This window comes from Triturus cristatus, chromosome 12 (genome assembly GCF_964204655.1).
Source record: "Triturus cristatus chromosome 12, aTriCri1.1, whole genome shotgun sequence".
NCBI lineage: Eukaryota > Metazoa > Chordata > Amphibia > Caudata > Salamandridae > Triturus > Triturus cristatus.
In genome coordinates, this window is record NC_140595.1 from 703,889,687 (window position 1) to 703,905,569 (window position 15,883).

The window sequence follows — 15,883 nt, forward strand, 5'->3', positions numbered from 1 at the left end:
TACAACAGCATTATAAAGTATGCAAGGTGTTTTCCACTGGAAAGAGGCATTTTTTTCAGCACAAAAATCTCTTTCTGCTGCTTTGTTCGCTTTGTACGTATGAGGGGCTAATGGGGTGCAATAGCATAAATACATAAGGGTTTTGATGCAGTGCCCAATCTTATAAGGCAGCCAGCCTGGGGTTTTCATAAAAAATAATGTTCATTTGAAGTAAACATTAATGCCTCAAAAGAACCAACAAATTGTATGCGTATTGAAATGCACGACACAACCAATGTGTGGAGTCCTGAAATGTGTCTAGGCGTAGAAATTTGGACTGGAACAAGTATGCTACAATCAAGTACTAGACAGTGCACACTCACCTGGGTACCATGATGGAAGGCTATGCATTGTGCAAGGCAGCCAGTTGTGTGCCAGCAGATGGGAGACAGTAGTAGCAAGTCGGTCTTGGTTGGTATGGCTATGTGCTATGTTTCTTCCCTTGCGCAACGCAGTGAAACTAATTTGGTTGATTGACTGTGTTACTTGAAAAATTAGGAAATTGGCTCCTAGACTCCAAAATGAATACTTTTAGGGCCTCATTTATGACAGGCTTGCATCACGTTTGAATGACGCAATGTGGTACATGCGTGATGCAAACCTCTAAGTCAGAGTTTTGAAGCCACGCAAACCACTTTACGTGGCTCTGAGTTGCTTTAAAAATCTGGAGTAGCGCAGCACAGCGCAAATTGCTACACTGCATTACTCTACCCTGGATAGACATTCCATGGGTGTTGGTGGGTGTTCTCAAGCAAACTTCCATAGATTTTGATGCTTCCCAGATTTACAAGAACTTGTAAACTTGGGGATGTGCCAAAGATGTACACCTTCCCAGGGAAGGCATAACTCTGAGAAATATTTCTACTTTTCCTTTGTTCCTCTTTCTATGTGTGCGGCATTCTGCAGCACATATAGAAAGTGGAATATGCCTCCAAGAATTGGTTTTGTACAGGAAGGTGCCCCTTCCTGCACAAAAACAATCCTGCATGCAACACAGGCATCCTTGCCCCATGGTGCAAGGGTGCTATCATTGGCACAAGGCAGCCAAAAGGGTGCCAGCGCAAGGGAAAGGACAGGAATGTGCCATATTGCCTTAAATACAGCACATTCCTGCCATTTCCCTGTCACGCCATGCAGCACAGCAAGATGATTTGCAGGGCTGCATGACTTCCCCTTAAACGAGGCCCTTAGTCTTTGTTTCAGTGGAAGATAAATGAGATGTTTAGGTATAAAAAAAAACAGCCCTCATATTGCTTCGCCTCTCAGCAGCGTACAACATTCTGAATCACATTATAATGTGCAAAGCATTGAGGAATAGTGATGGTCTTGCGTTATTGGATCTACCCAGGAAAGAGTATAATTGGTGGCTACACCAGCAGCCAATGTTTCAAGTTTTGGGCTGTAGCATCATTATCATTCTTGGTGATATGTACAGTTGGCCATCTCATGCATACTATTAGATATCTCAGAGAAAGCGTTCTAAAAAATCTCATTGATCCACCTTAAAGAATGATTTCAGCCAACAGCCTAGTTCCAATTGAATAAGGTGGATTTTGGGAGAGCCTTTCCACTGCGGATCACTGATTTGCCCTGTGGGCTATCATTAGGGAATCTTGGGCAGTGAATCAAAGGCTGTGTTACTCTGTTATTGATTTCCGCAGGGCATTCAAAACAGTGTGAAGAGGACTGCTTTGGGATAAACTGTGATCCTGGAACATTCCTTGTAACCTTTTATATTAGGTGCAGGAATTGCACACAGTGAGTTGGGCACAGGTGGAATTGAACAAGTCTGGGTGCTTTTTGAGGAAAAATAAAATGTTGAATGTTTTTTGGGCAAGCCTGTTTCCTGGCCATAATTAGTTTACCTTATGTGATAGATTTGCTTGCTATTTTAAAGTCTACGAAGTCTTTTTCCCCACAGGTGGGCTCTACGCATTGCCAATGTCTCTTTATGTGGATGATTTGATTCTTTTAGATTATACGCCCATTGGTCTATAGAGAAAATTGGAGGCCCTAGAATTATATTGTACAGAAAAGTTTTTTTTAATCTAACCTAGATAAACCAAAAAATATGATCTTCAGAAAAAAAGTAATTAACTTTAAATGGTTACATGATACAACTTGTGGTGAAATCATATAAATACTTATGGGTCGATTACGATGTCATTCAGAAAGGCTCCGAACGGCATTAGAATCGTCCAAATCCGATTCAGAACCCGCCTTTTTCTACCGACTCAGACACTTTTCCCAACGACCGATTATGATGGCTGGAAAGCGTTTGGACTGTCCGTCTCAGTTAAGAAAGGCATTGGGAGTAACCATGTTGGTCAGGGCCGCTGAATCGTAGTGGTCTACGGACCGCATTTCAGGATGTCAGGTTCGGACAGCCTGTCCGAATCAGTTGTATCGACATGGATCAGCTGTCAGAATCTGACTTTGGTTGCCCGTAATAGGCCCCCCTTCACCCAGGGCCCTTTGAATCAGGCCCATGGGGGTACCCATGGTACCCCTTCCCATGAATGCACAATGTGGCAGGCACCATGAGGTGCCCGCCACTGGGTGCAAGCTTTTTTCCAATGTGAGAAGTTGGCCTGGTGTATGCTGTCCACTAATTAAAGTGGGCACCCTGTACCAGTCCAAACAACCCTTATGGTGATTTAAGAGGTCAAAGATAACCTTGGAAAACTATCCAAGTGGTAGCTGTGGAGAGCAGTCTTCAGGCTTAGTCTTGAAGGAATGTGAAGCAGCTTGTTTTACCTGACTTCAACCTTATTGTATTGGTTAAATGAAAGGAGAACTACACAGTACTTCTACAAATATGTATTTATTATTATAACACACTCTCAATACTTCACAGTGTCTGCTACATGCAATTAAACACAAAGCACACAATACCGTAGCACAGAAATATTCGTAAGTAGCACTAATACACAGTGGGCTCTAGGGGGAGACCAAACCATATACTAAAATAGTGGTATAAGAACCTTGACTCGAGTCAAGATAGTGTATAGAGGATGTAGAATCACTGAGACCCCTAGGAACCACCCAAGGTGAGTAAGTAGGGACCCCACGGAGGCAGGGTGCAGCGTGGGAACATGACCGCAGGAGCTGTACAATTCTATGGGAGAGTCATGGTTGCAGTTTCAAAGTTTAAGGACCCCTCCCAGTGGATTACGAGGAAGCCCCTTGGATCCTAGGAGGTTGGAGAGCTACCCCACCTGTGGATACCATAGTACCAAAGTTACCTATCCCAGGGAAGCCGGGTCCATAGGGCTGAATTGGTGTCGGAAACAGCCGTCAATCTCAATGGAGGACTTCAAGGAACTTGGTGAAGAGTACCTGAAAGCAGAGGGGACAGAGTCTGGGTCATTCAGGGGAGACCAGGGGCTTGGTAGACAAATGCCTACCGATGTGGGGTGCTTCAGGTGCGTTGAGGGGGTTCTTGACTGCAGCCACCGGGACCAGGAGATGTCGAGGACAACCAGGAGCCAAATACGAGCTATCCCATGAAGAATGTCGAGTGCTATGGGGTCGGTGTCCGGCTGGAGCACCAACAAGTCTTGCCAGCAGCAAGCCATGAAGGTGGTCAAGAAAGGTTACGGTTCAGACCAGCAAGGTCCAGGAGATGCACCAAGCACAGGGGAGTCGGGGCAAGCCTGGAGCAACCGGAGGAGCACAAGAAAAGCAGTGTTGGTCCTCAAGAGGACCCACAGGCTGGAGGCACAGGAGTCACAAGGGGATCTTCAGCAGATCTACAAAGCAACAGCCCACGGAGCACTCAGTGCAGGGAGGCCAAAGTTCTTTGGTGGAAAAGATGCCAGAGGTTGTGGCTACTCGGAGTCCACTACACTTGTTTTCGGAACGCCAACAAGCATGTGCAATTGCAAAAGTACACGCTGCACAGGGGTACAAGTATTGCAGCCCCCACGAGGGATTCTGATCCCAAACTTGGTGAGGGGGCAGCTTGGACTTCGAGGAACATGGAACCAACTTCCTGTGTTTCTGGAGCCTTTGGAGTCCACAGGAGCTCAGGATCAGCAGACCGGTCAGTTGCAATACGGTGCCTGCGAATGCAGGGGAGTACCTCCTTCACTCCAAGGGAGATATCTTCGGTTGTCCTTGATGCTCCACAGGTCCTGCAAGGAGCCTGTATGGTGCACAGGCACAGATGATGCTTCAGACTGAGATGGAGACGAAGTCGGGCCCAAATGAAGTCCAGCAAAGTCCAGAGTGTCCAGATGGTCGAAGTTCAGTGGTTTCTTGATCAGAATCTTGTCCACGTCGAATCTAGGGTCCTATAGCCAGGTAAGCCCTTTTGTATCCACGGGAGAGGGTTGGACAAATTCAGGGGACCCTCCCAGTGGAGGGTCAGGACAGTGGGGAGGTTACTCCCATGTCCTTTGTCCAGTTTTGCGCCAGAGCAGGAGCCAACAGCTCCCAAGACTGGTTTGAACTGGACTATGCACAGGGACACCAAATGTGCCCCTCATGCAGACTTTTGGTTGCTGGTAAGTGCACCCACCAAGGCCTAATACACTAAATCCTGTCTGGGAGGTGGTTACACCTCCCTGTGACAGGATGCCTATTGTTCTGCCATCCCCTGTTCGAGCTTGGCTCACCAGCAGGGGGGCAGAAATGTGTCTCTGGTCGGCAGCAACCCTTTTGGGCTGCACGGGACTAGAAGGCTGGTACCGAGAACACCAGGCACCTCACAAAGCTCGTTTCTGAGGGGTGGAATCATACCTCCCACACCGGTTACTGGTGAGAGGGTATGATTCCACAGTGTTTGATACCAAACACGATAGGGTTACTTTCAGCCGTTTTACAGTTGGTCATCACGCAGTCGCATAATGCCACTCTAGATGTCGGAAATGGCTGCAGCAATAACTACCCGGGAGATTGGACTCCGTAGGCTGCAGGGGTGTCCTGCTCATGCAGTGGCACCCTCTCACTTAGAACCAGGCTCCCTACCTTCAGGATTGTCAAGGCCTGCTATAGGGGTGACTTATCGGTTTTAAGTCTAGTGACCCTGAGATATAGTAAACCTATATCTTAAGTAAGTGGTGCATGCACCAACTTACACAGGCTGCAATGGCAGGCCTGTAGCTCTATTGTTACATGGCCTCTCATGGGTGGCATAATGCATGCTTCAGTCCATGGGAAGCCTCTGGGGTACCGCCGTGGTTACATGGGTACCATATACTAGGGACTGAGAAGGGTACCCAATGTGCAATCTGGAGTGTACCTAAGTACATAATACAACCAATTTAGGGAGACAGCAGATAGACTGGGGTCCTGATTAGCAGGATCCCTGTCAGACTAGTCAAAAACCAGCAAAACACCAGGCACAAAGTGGAAGTAACTATGCAGTCAGATCCTACCTTCCTACACCCAAACACCCCTTTTGTCAATGGGAACCTGTGTTCTCGTTTGGAAAAAAGGCTCCCATTGAAGTCAATGGGAGTCTGACCAAATGATGTCCGGAAGCATTGTAATCATTCGGTCGGACTTGCAGAACCCGATTCGGTCGGAAAAGACTTAGGAATCAATTCAGTCGGAAGAGTTTCCGGACGACATCATAATTGGCCCCTTAGTGTTAACATTTTCCAGAATCCTAAAGTAGGATGCTCCCATGCAAAGTGTAAGACCAACTCAAATGGGGTGTTTAGTGAAATTCAACCAGATGCATGGGGGGGCTCTTACTGACATCACTTATGAAAGCGTAATATTGCAAAATTCACCCAATTGCTCTGTATGGGGGAAAGGTATGTGTTTGGAATCTAATCATGTTTGGGAGCCAGTTGAGAGCGCAGCCCTAAATCATTTACCTACTGTATCCATGGGGACCATCGTATAAAGTTTTAAAAGGGAATTAAATCTTATGTCATGGTACCTAATGGCAAGTTCCTGCCTTTTAAGGTTCCTGTAAAAGCAGTCATTATGCAAATTCTCAACAAAAATATCAAAGCTATGCTGGGATGTAGTTCTTGTCAGTAAAAGGAAATGGGCTAAGGTTCTGCTCCTAAATATTAATGAAACTAAAACCATACACAGCTTGTTGGGACTTATAGGAACGTGGGTGCCATTTCCAAACATACTTTTAACAAGACGTCCTTCAAAGTGTCTCATAGGTTGTATATGAGTTATTCCATTCCATTAGATTTACATTCAACACCCTAGGGGTCATCAGGATATTCCTCCTTATAGCCCAAAGTTACCTCACCCCGTGCTGTGTATAGAAATTCTTAATGTACAGATTGAGTGTTATCCAATTCTCTGTAGGCCAGAGTTGTACAAAAACTTAAGAGACAAAAGTGGCTTGGCCCAATGTTTTTGAAACATGAATTGCTCAATATGTCATGCACTTATTGATTGTCCCTTCTATAAAATTGCTTGTTTTAGGTTTCTAAAACCCATATTTTTACATTTTCAGGTATGGTCAAGATCTGGTGCAATTGCAGTTTTGACTAATGTGCTACTTTCATGTGGTAGTAGGAATAGTATGTTTTTCTACTCTTTATTAAGCAGAAAAGCTTACTGGAGAGTAATCTTTCTAATTTGTAAGCTATAAAATGTAATTTTGGTTGTATCAGATAGTGATGGTTTTATCCTGTTTTTAAGTTTGATTTTTTTATATTGTATTGGACTTAGAATGTTTTATGAACTTTTCTTTCTTTAAAACTATTTTTATTGAACGAAGCTCAGTACAGGTCACACAATCACAATGTTAGGGATACACACTCCAAGATCATCATCTTTTGTCTTTGGCTAAGCAACATTTGCTTGACTCTAAACAGCCCAGAGTGATCAGTAGGAAGTCTCTAGTCCCTTCTAGAGTTCAGCCCCCCACCACACCCCCAACAACATCAATACCCTTGATACTTCTTCCAATCCTCCCAAATTTTATCCCATTTTTGCGAACATCCTCTGGCTTTATATATCAACTTCTCTGCGTTAGTGTTTTAAGAACATTTGCCCCAATAAACCTATCTTTACTACAGTTACATTTATGTTTGTTCTTTAGCACAGCACTTAAAACAATAAAGTGAGCCTACAAGAAAAAATAACAGAAATAGGGACGGCATCAGCATGTGCCGGGACCATGTTTTCTATTGGAGGAACAAGAGCCTACTTTGTAGGAATGAAGCTAAAACTGAAATCCTGTTCCAAGGTGGAGCAGGCTTAACTAATTTCACATTAACCGCCCATACAAATTTGAGGTGGATCTAAAACTTGCTCCAATAGTGAGGAGACTTAGACACTCATTTACAATATTTTGGCATAGGGCAGCACCGCAAGCCTTCCTGCTCTACGTCAAAAGAAAAAGTCAGGAATGCACTGTATCTACAGGATACCGCACATTCCTGACCCATTTCACAGTGCTGATTCACAAATGGCTGCCATTCACCAACACAGGCACCCTTACACCATGGTGCAAGGGTGTCTGCATTGAAATCAGGTAGTTTGTGTAGAGAAAGGGACCCCTTCCCTCACAAAACAACCCGTTTGCCACTCTGGAGAGGCGTAGGCTTTTGATGCATTCCCACATTTACAGCATGTTGTAAATATGGGAATGTGTCAAATGCCATGGGTGTTACGTGGTTACACCCAACATAATGCCCATGGCACGCTTCACCATCGCAGTGTGAAGTAGCGCAGTGATTTGTCTTGCATTGCCTCACAGCATTTTTACGAGGCAATGGAAAGCCACCCAGGGTGGCTTTACGTGACCTCCTAAATATGGGTTAGCCCAGTGCTCTGCTGGAACATCATAAAAAGTGACATTCCAGCAGCGCACTGTATTTGCAAATAAGCCCCTTCGTGTCATTCAGAATTTTGAGCTATCCTTCCCTACATGAAGGCAAAGGTCAAATATATAAACCACCAACTCTGCATGTTCTGTCAAATCCTCTCACAGATCAGGTGACTGTGGGGCGTTCTCACACACCTTTGTGATTGTAACATTGTTTTATAGGGATCCCAAAGAAGCTTGTGAACAAACATCAAAGATTCCTGAATCAAGTAACTAGACTATGATTCCATTGACCACATAAGACCAACTCTGAATGATCCATTAGCCCTGAATGATTGCCAGCGATACGTTAAAAAACGTTGCACCACAATTAAGATTTACTAGGGAAAAAGCTGTACTACCTACAGAAAATACCACTCTAGTCAGAGTACACTAGGGGCCTGTGTATTGCAGATGCTCTTTTGATCACTCAAGCAGCACTGAAACATAGAAGCAGGATGGTTGACCGCAGATTCTTGGGGATATATTCATGAAATTGTCACGCAGTGCAGCAAAGCAAAGCAAGTCGGCTCGCTGCACTGCGTTACAGGAAAAGGGTAGGAATGTGCCACATTTAAGTCGATACAGTGCATTCCTGCCTTTTCCCCTGCACTGGTGCCCTTTTGGCAGCCTAGTGCCAACGGGTGCACCCTTGCACCTCAGTTGCAAGCAGGATTATTTTTGTACATAAAAAACAATCCTCTGAGGCTTATTCCTCTTTCTGTGTGTGCTTCAGAATGCAGCAAATATGGAAAGCAGAGGAAGTAATGAGGAGAAATAAAGATATGGGTAATCTGCAAGAATTACAGACAAAAAAGAAATGTACATGTCCAAAAGGAATAAATATTGCAGAGTCCCTTCTTTAAAAGATGAAAACCCAATTAGTGGCATTCTTCATTATAGGGCTCCTCTTCATGCTGGCAAAGATCAACATGGTATTGGCATGGGCTTCAACTCTGATAGTCAGGGGAGCTCTTCTACATGTTAAGATAGGGGACCTATGAAGTTGCAATGTGGTGGTGGTAACCCACTTAGCTGGTGAAGAAGGACGATGTTTTTTCTACCACCCCAATACAGAGAAGAAAGGTTAAACATATCCTATGGTGGACAAAGCAGTCTTTATTTGTGTCCCTTTATGGCACAGGTAAAATTGAAAGGTGGACTAATTGAAATCCGGATGATTGCCAACATGTTTCAGCCCCTGACTTGCTAAGAGGTACTGTGAGCTTTCTTCAGGACCAAGATGAAATTATCTGTACGAAAGACCTTGTTAGGCCGTATAGTCAAAAGGTAAAAAAGCCTACTACTTAACCCAAAGGATCTTTAGGCACATCTATTGCAATTCATTAGTTATTAGGCTCTGGAGTAAAATCAAAAATAGCAATAAATATTATCTCTTTTCGTTGCTCCATTGTAGTGGGTGACTTGTTTGTTAAACAGTGAGTGGACACTGCAAATACATTTGTGGTAAAATATTTCAATGTGCACTCTTCAAGCATTTGGCTCATGCATCACACAGTGAAAGATCCCCATCATGGTTAATACACCATTGGCCCTAGATTTGCTTAAGAATGACTTACACCCATAGAGCCAACATAGAGGGCCAGCTGAAGTAAAAAAGTGAAAATACAAGATGTCTTGCTCATTAAGGAGTTAATGTGATATTAATCTGACTTTTATAGACCCAAGTTGGTGTAAAAATTACTTTTCATTAATCTTGCTTGGGTGGGCAGCAATAAATGTGAGTCATAATCAGGTCATATATTGTAGTTTTGTTGCAGGACCCCTTGTGAGATAGAATATTAGGAAATACAGAGTGGAATTTTGTGTCTATGTTATAATCCTAGTCGTTGTCAGTGGATATCTTGTGTGTATGTACTTGTCATAGCCGTAGACCAGTTTCTAAGGTTTTGTATGGTATCACATCTGTGGGAGTTATCCTGATGCTGTTGTTTAATTATCATCTGGCAAAAACTACTACTCTTTAACTTGCAGTGAAGGGTAGAATGTGATATTTGTTTACTCTTGTAAGGCACTCCTGATAGTTATAGGTGGCTCACCTTGAGTTACAATATAGTAAGTGGGTGCCTAATCACACTACAAAACCTACACAGTAGAAATTTAGTAAAAATTAAAAGATAAGCTTTTACCTGTCAAAAAGGTTTATTTTTACAGATCCAACTGTAAGTTTAAACATCAGCAGTCGGGCTACCATGGTAAGCCCTCTTTTCCTTCTCACACTAGTGGATGGCGTAATAAGTGCTGCAGTCCACAAGTAACATTTTACTTTGCATGCCATATGTGCAGTTTCTACACCATATACTATGGTCTTATAGGAGAACTAAATACGGAAATCCCATATTAATCAAATTCTGCATGTTTTCGGGTTCAGAGCACATACACTGGGCACTGGATAGCAGTTCTCCAGTGTACAGAGTAAAAATACAGCATTAAAATTAATCAAAACATGGGGGTGAAAATGCAAGAAAGATGTATTTTCTTGATTTTTCGAATATAATCACTATAATTTGTCTGAATATTTGGCAACAGAAATAAAATTGGGTTTGTTCATGAAACTGTTTCTTCTTACTGTTTCTCAGCAGGACCAGTTTATTATCAAGGGGGCAGATGATCTGGGAGACATTCTTCTCATCCGCCTCTACAAGGAGCCCCACCCCTTCTTTCCAGAAAGCAGCTGGTACTGCTGCAGGGTCATCGTACAATGTCCTCTGGGCAAGACCTATCGCTTCCCGTGCTACCAGTGGATCGAGGGCTATCGGACCATGGAGCTTAGGGAAGGCACAGGTACTAGTCTTCTACAGCTGTTCTCCTCCACAATTCTAGGGAATAAGTAAAAACTACAGAGCACCACATTCTATACACTGCACAATAAATGCAATTTCATGTGCTTCAGAGCACTTTATGTTCTGTCATGGTGGTTTTGTTTATTTGTAAGCTGGAGCTCAGCTAATGGATGCGTGGGATGGTCTGTGCTGGTAAGGAACATGAGGCACAAGGAGATAAAGTCAACTTCCCAGGACTACGCAATAGGTTGGAATAAGGATGCTGGGATTAGAAATGAGGTCTCGTGGTTCCACTGCCAACAATTACTTATCACAAGACCATGAAGTGAGACACAGGCAGGATATAAACTGATCTTCCCAAAATCACACAATTGTGTTCAGTCAAGTGACATCGTTAGAAATTAGGGATCCGGATAGTAGTCGATCAAGAGACCAAACTTCCTCCCAACACTCAATCAAGCACCACACTTCAAGTATTCCCACTTCAAGTATTTTATTTAGCACAGTTACTTAAAACTATTGCTACAAAATATCTCCTAATATTTCAGTAATTATTTAAATAGTATAAAACAATTTACTAAAAAATCAGTTAAAATCAGTGCAAGCCTGTGCAAGATTGATTTTTGTATACATTGGTAAAATAGACATTTGTTTAGCAGCCTCCGACTTTTGCTTTTTAGCTATATTGATGCTTTATCTGATGTTATTGGCCGGAAATCAGCATCTCGATATTTTGGCATTTTCTTTTCCACTTGTGTCAAAAATTTTACAAGGCGGCAGTTCAGCTGCGTGTCCTCAGGTGCAAAGCACCCCAACACAGCCTGCCTCCTTGTGCGGATACCTCTCTGATTAAAAACACCAGGATATCTGAGCAGACCCAGCAACAGTGGCCACAGACTTCAGTCTTCTTGTCCCTGTAGCCTAAAAGCAGCAGCCCTCTATGCACAGTGGCCAGGAAGAAGCCCAGTGCTAGTGTCTCCTGGGTCTTAGGCGAGGCCAGGCACAGTGTATCATCATGTTCATAGAAATAACTGATTAAGCTTCACCTGTTCATCTTTTTTGCAAAATATTTAATTATTGCAGATAAAGAAAGTGAGGTCTTTGCAAGAAAATCAAGTAATTTGACTATGATTCCAAAATTGTGTTGGTTGAGGATATTAGGATGAGAGGCATCATCAATGATCGACTAATATTTAACACCTTGACCTCATTTCTGCCTTAAACTCTCCAGGCCGTTCAATCATGGTTCCACTTCGCCATCCTTACCAGGATAATGGACCTCGCAACAGTGCCTATTCACGTCAGTCCTCCAGTACCACTCCCTCCAAGTATGGTGAAAGAGGTACCAGCGGGCAGCAGTCCTCTTCCCACACCACCCACTGGGTCTGCCTCCCGGGTTTCTCTAGGCCTCCCTCCACACAATGCCACAACTAAGCCACATTATAAATCACTTTATTCACTCAGAATCTGCCTAAATAATCAGAATTTCATGTGAAATATCAGGACTCCTACAGTCTATAACTAGTCAACCACTAGACCAAATCTTCTCTACAAGGGCCACAGACCATCCCAAGCAAAGACTTCACTTTCACAAGCCTACCTGACCTCGCTCTGAAAAAGATTCCAGTCACTCCATTTCTATTGTCTCCCGATGAATAATAAATAGCCACATACAAATTGGCTCAGGTCACTAAATGTTCGGCCCTACAAACTGTAGTGACCTGCCTGTCAATTAACATCCTATTAGAAATGTTTCCCAATTTCTACTTTCAAAGGGGCAAAATGAAACATCAAATGGGCACAGAAAGCAACGTTCCCTCCAGGAGGATGTATGTCGTTACAACGCACACTTTTACAACGCATGCACTTACAACGCATTTTTTACAACGCAAAATCCATTACAACGCATTCCATTACAACGCATGACACTACAACGCATTTTTAAAAACTACCTTTACAACGCATTCCATTACAACGCATACTACCTTTACAACGCATACCATTACAACGCATTATATTAAATTGCATTTAAGGTAAGTATTAGATAGTATAGGGGTAAAAATTACTTTTCTAACTCCAGGGGGTGCAACAGTAGGGTAAGTGTTGGATAGTATAGGGGTAAAAATTACTATTCTAACTCCAGGAGGTGCAACAGTAGGGAAAGTGTTGGATAGTATAGGGGTTTAAATTACAATTCTAACTCCAGGGGGTGCAACAGTAGGGTAAGTGTTGGATAGTATAGGGGTAAAAATTACTATTCTAACTCCAGGGGGTGCAACAGTAGGGTAAGTGTTGGATAGTATAGGAGTAAAAATTACTATTCTAACTCCAGGGGGTGCAACAGTAGGGTAAGTGTTGGATAGTATAGGGGTAAAAATTACTATTCTAACTCCAGGGGGTGCAACAGTAGGGTAAGTGTTGGATAGTATAGGGGTAAAAATTACTATTCTAACTCCAGGGGGTGCAACAGTAGGGTAAGTGTTGGATAGTATAGGGGTACAAATTACTATTCTAACTCCAGGGGGTGCAACAGTAGGGTAAGTGTTGGATAGTATAGGGGTAAAAATTACTATTCTAACTCCAGGGGGTGCAACAGTAGGGTAAGTGTTGGATAGTATAGGGGTAAAAATTACTATTCTAACTCCAGGGGGTGCAACAGTAGGGTAAGTGTTGGATAGTGTAGTGTAATATTATGCGTTGTAATGGTATGCGTTGTAAAGGTAGTATGCGTTGTAATGGAATGCGTTGTAAAGGTAGTTTTTAAAAATGCGTTGTAGTGTCATGCGTTGTAATGGAATGCGTTGTAATGGATTTTGCGTTGTAAAAAATGCGTTGTAAGTGTAGTGCGTTGTAAAAGTTGCGTTGTAAAGGTTGTTCCCCCTCCAGGAGGGCTTTTCTGATACTGCCACTTTAGCTACACCTAACGCACTGCACCCACCTAGATGGCAGCGTGGGTAAGGTTAATCTGTTTGCCTAGATGTCCAGGATCTACTCACTGGCCTAGAGATTAGCAATTATTATCCTCCCTTCAAAATGCAAAATTTGCGCTGAAATACACTTAGTATAGAATGAAAGAGTGGATTTTAGAACAAAAGGAATATAGATTTTTGATTTTGAATCTTAAACATTACTTGAGGCCTATTCACAAACTGCACTTTGTAACAAGTTTAGTTGTACTATAGTAGAACTACTCAGTACTACAAAATGGTATTCACAAACCTGTGTGGGGAGACTTCTGCCTCTCTTATCTTTCCAATGCAGAGGAGGGTATATATTTTAGTAAATGTGGGAGGAGCTTGGGGGATTGACTGAAGAATGGGGAATATTTATTACTAAATGGGAAGAGGATTAGTGAGCATTAAGGAGGGGCTTACAGAGGGTTAAAGAGGGGTTTAGAGAGGCTCATGCTTACACAAACATCCACCCACAAAACAGTATTCTCATTGCTATTTAGCAAACTGCACTTCTAAAGACACTTCAGCCAAAAAGGGCCAAAGCAGTAATAAATATATTCTGCAACGCATCCTTGGGGTACGTCCAGCACCACACGTGGCCCACACAGGCACTGCAGCACACTCAAATAAAAACAAATGGAGGCAGGGATTGCCCCTTAGGTATTGTTAATTAAAATAAATTATTTAAAATTTTAAATTACACACATACATGCACACACCCGCAAATACAGACACTCACACACTTATATAAATATTTTATTGTTAAAATTCATATTCAATTAACATTTTTATACCCCATTAAATATTTCATTTAAAAAAAAGATTAAATACCACTTTAATTTTTTTTTATCAGAAATTAAAATTAAGTACATTCAATTAACCAAAAAAGTTTAATCACATTTACAAAATAATAATCAAATATAAAAATAATAGTGAGGGTGGTATTTTCATTTTATTTAAAAAAAAAATAACAATGATAAGTTAAATGTATATATTTAATTATTTATTAAATATTTAATTTGATGAGTTAATGTACTGTAACATTTGTTCTTATAGTTTTTGGTTTACAACAACTATTTTACATTGAAAGTATTTTTATTATTTTTCCTTTATTTTACCTTAGGCAGATCTCGGCAGTGGTGATAATGACCTCTGCCATTGGTGGGTCTAAACATTGGAGAGTGTCCTAGTTTATAACTGGCTAAATAGGGTGATATACACAGTAGGTTTTACTATTGTGCCACAACATTGTCTACCAGTTACATGCAGGTTATATAATAAGGACGCTTGCAAATCAACATTGGGAAATGTAAAGGGATAGACATATCTGCGTTTCAATGCTTATGATGACTGCGAAACCACTGATTTAAGATGCACTTGAGAATCTTTACGGTAATCGTAACTCATTTTTTCCCTCAGCCCATACAGCAGCCGATGAAACCCACCCTCTACTTTTGCAGCACAGAGAATTGGAGCTAAAAAGCAGAAGAGAATCCTACAGGTCTGTGTAAATTCTGTGAATTTCCATGTTGTGCAGATCACGGCAAAAAGAGATGTGTAGCCCATGATCATAATGTCCATTCATCCCAAGTTTTGATAGTTGCAGCACCTTCATTGGCTTGCCACCAATTTCTATGAGGGAGGTCACTCCATGATATCTCGCGCTACTAAGCAGACATCCAATTGTCTGGAATATCCAATAATACAGGTAGTAAAACTGAAAAATAAGTCGTGTTTACCATGTGTGAGACCAGGGAAAGACTGGTCTTTCAGTCACTTTAGCATTTTCCTTGTAGTGTGCAGTCTAGGGGATGCTTTTAGAGCAGGATACATTGTCATGGCCCAACCATGCCCCCATAAATCCATTTTAGTAGCAGCTTGTCAGGCTGGTTTGTAAATTCTTACCAGGGCTGATTTTGGTTTACACCCAGGTCCTGTCTGTGATGGGTATCACTGGTGCACATGCAAGTGAGGTCTAGTCAACCTGTGATCTCTATATTGTGGTGGTACAGAAACTTACATGCTGTGTGCATGTTCTTATAGAAAATGTTTGCACTCCAGTTTTTCATGGTATGGTTGTAAGTTCTGTTGCTGTTTTCAGTGTACCCCAGAAGAGAGAAAATGAACAGAATTCTTTGCTGTGTGGCTCATTTGTCAGTAGTGTGGTGTTGAGTGGTGGATTTGATCTACAACCTGTTGAGGGTGCTATGAGAAGACAATGAATGCCTTGAAGTGCATCAGTGAGGAGATGAAGTAAAAATCAGTCTATGGGATCACATGGGAGTCTCTGTCTG

At 42.3% G+C, this 15,883-nt stretch overlaps 1 protein-coding gene across 1 annotated transcript in view; it reads left to right on the top strand.

Annotated features, from left to right (window-relative positions):
• Positions 1 to 15,883, top strand: part of LOC146780156 (hydroperoxide isomerase ALOXE3-like) — a 110,879-nt gene that overhangs the window by 17,550 nt on the left and 77,446 nt on the right. Inside the window, exons 2-3 of the mRNA XM_085636702.1 lie at positions 10,432 to 10,636; positions 15,009 to 15,090. Coding sequence (XP_085492828.1) covers positions 10,432 to 10,636; positions 15,009 to 15,090 — 287 coding nt within the window. The remainder of the gene's footprint in view (positions 1 to 10,431; positions 10,637 to 15,008; positions 15,091 to 15,883) is intronic.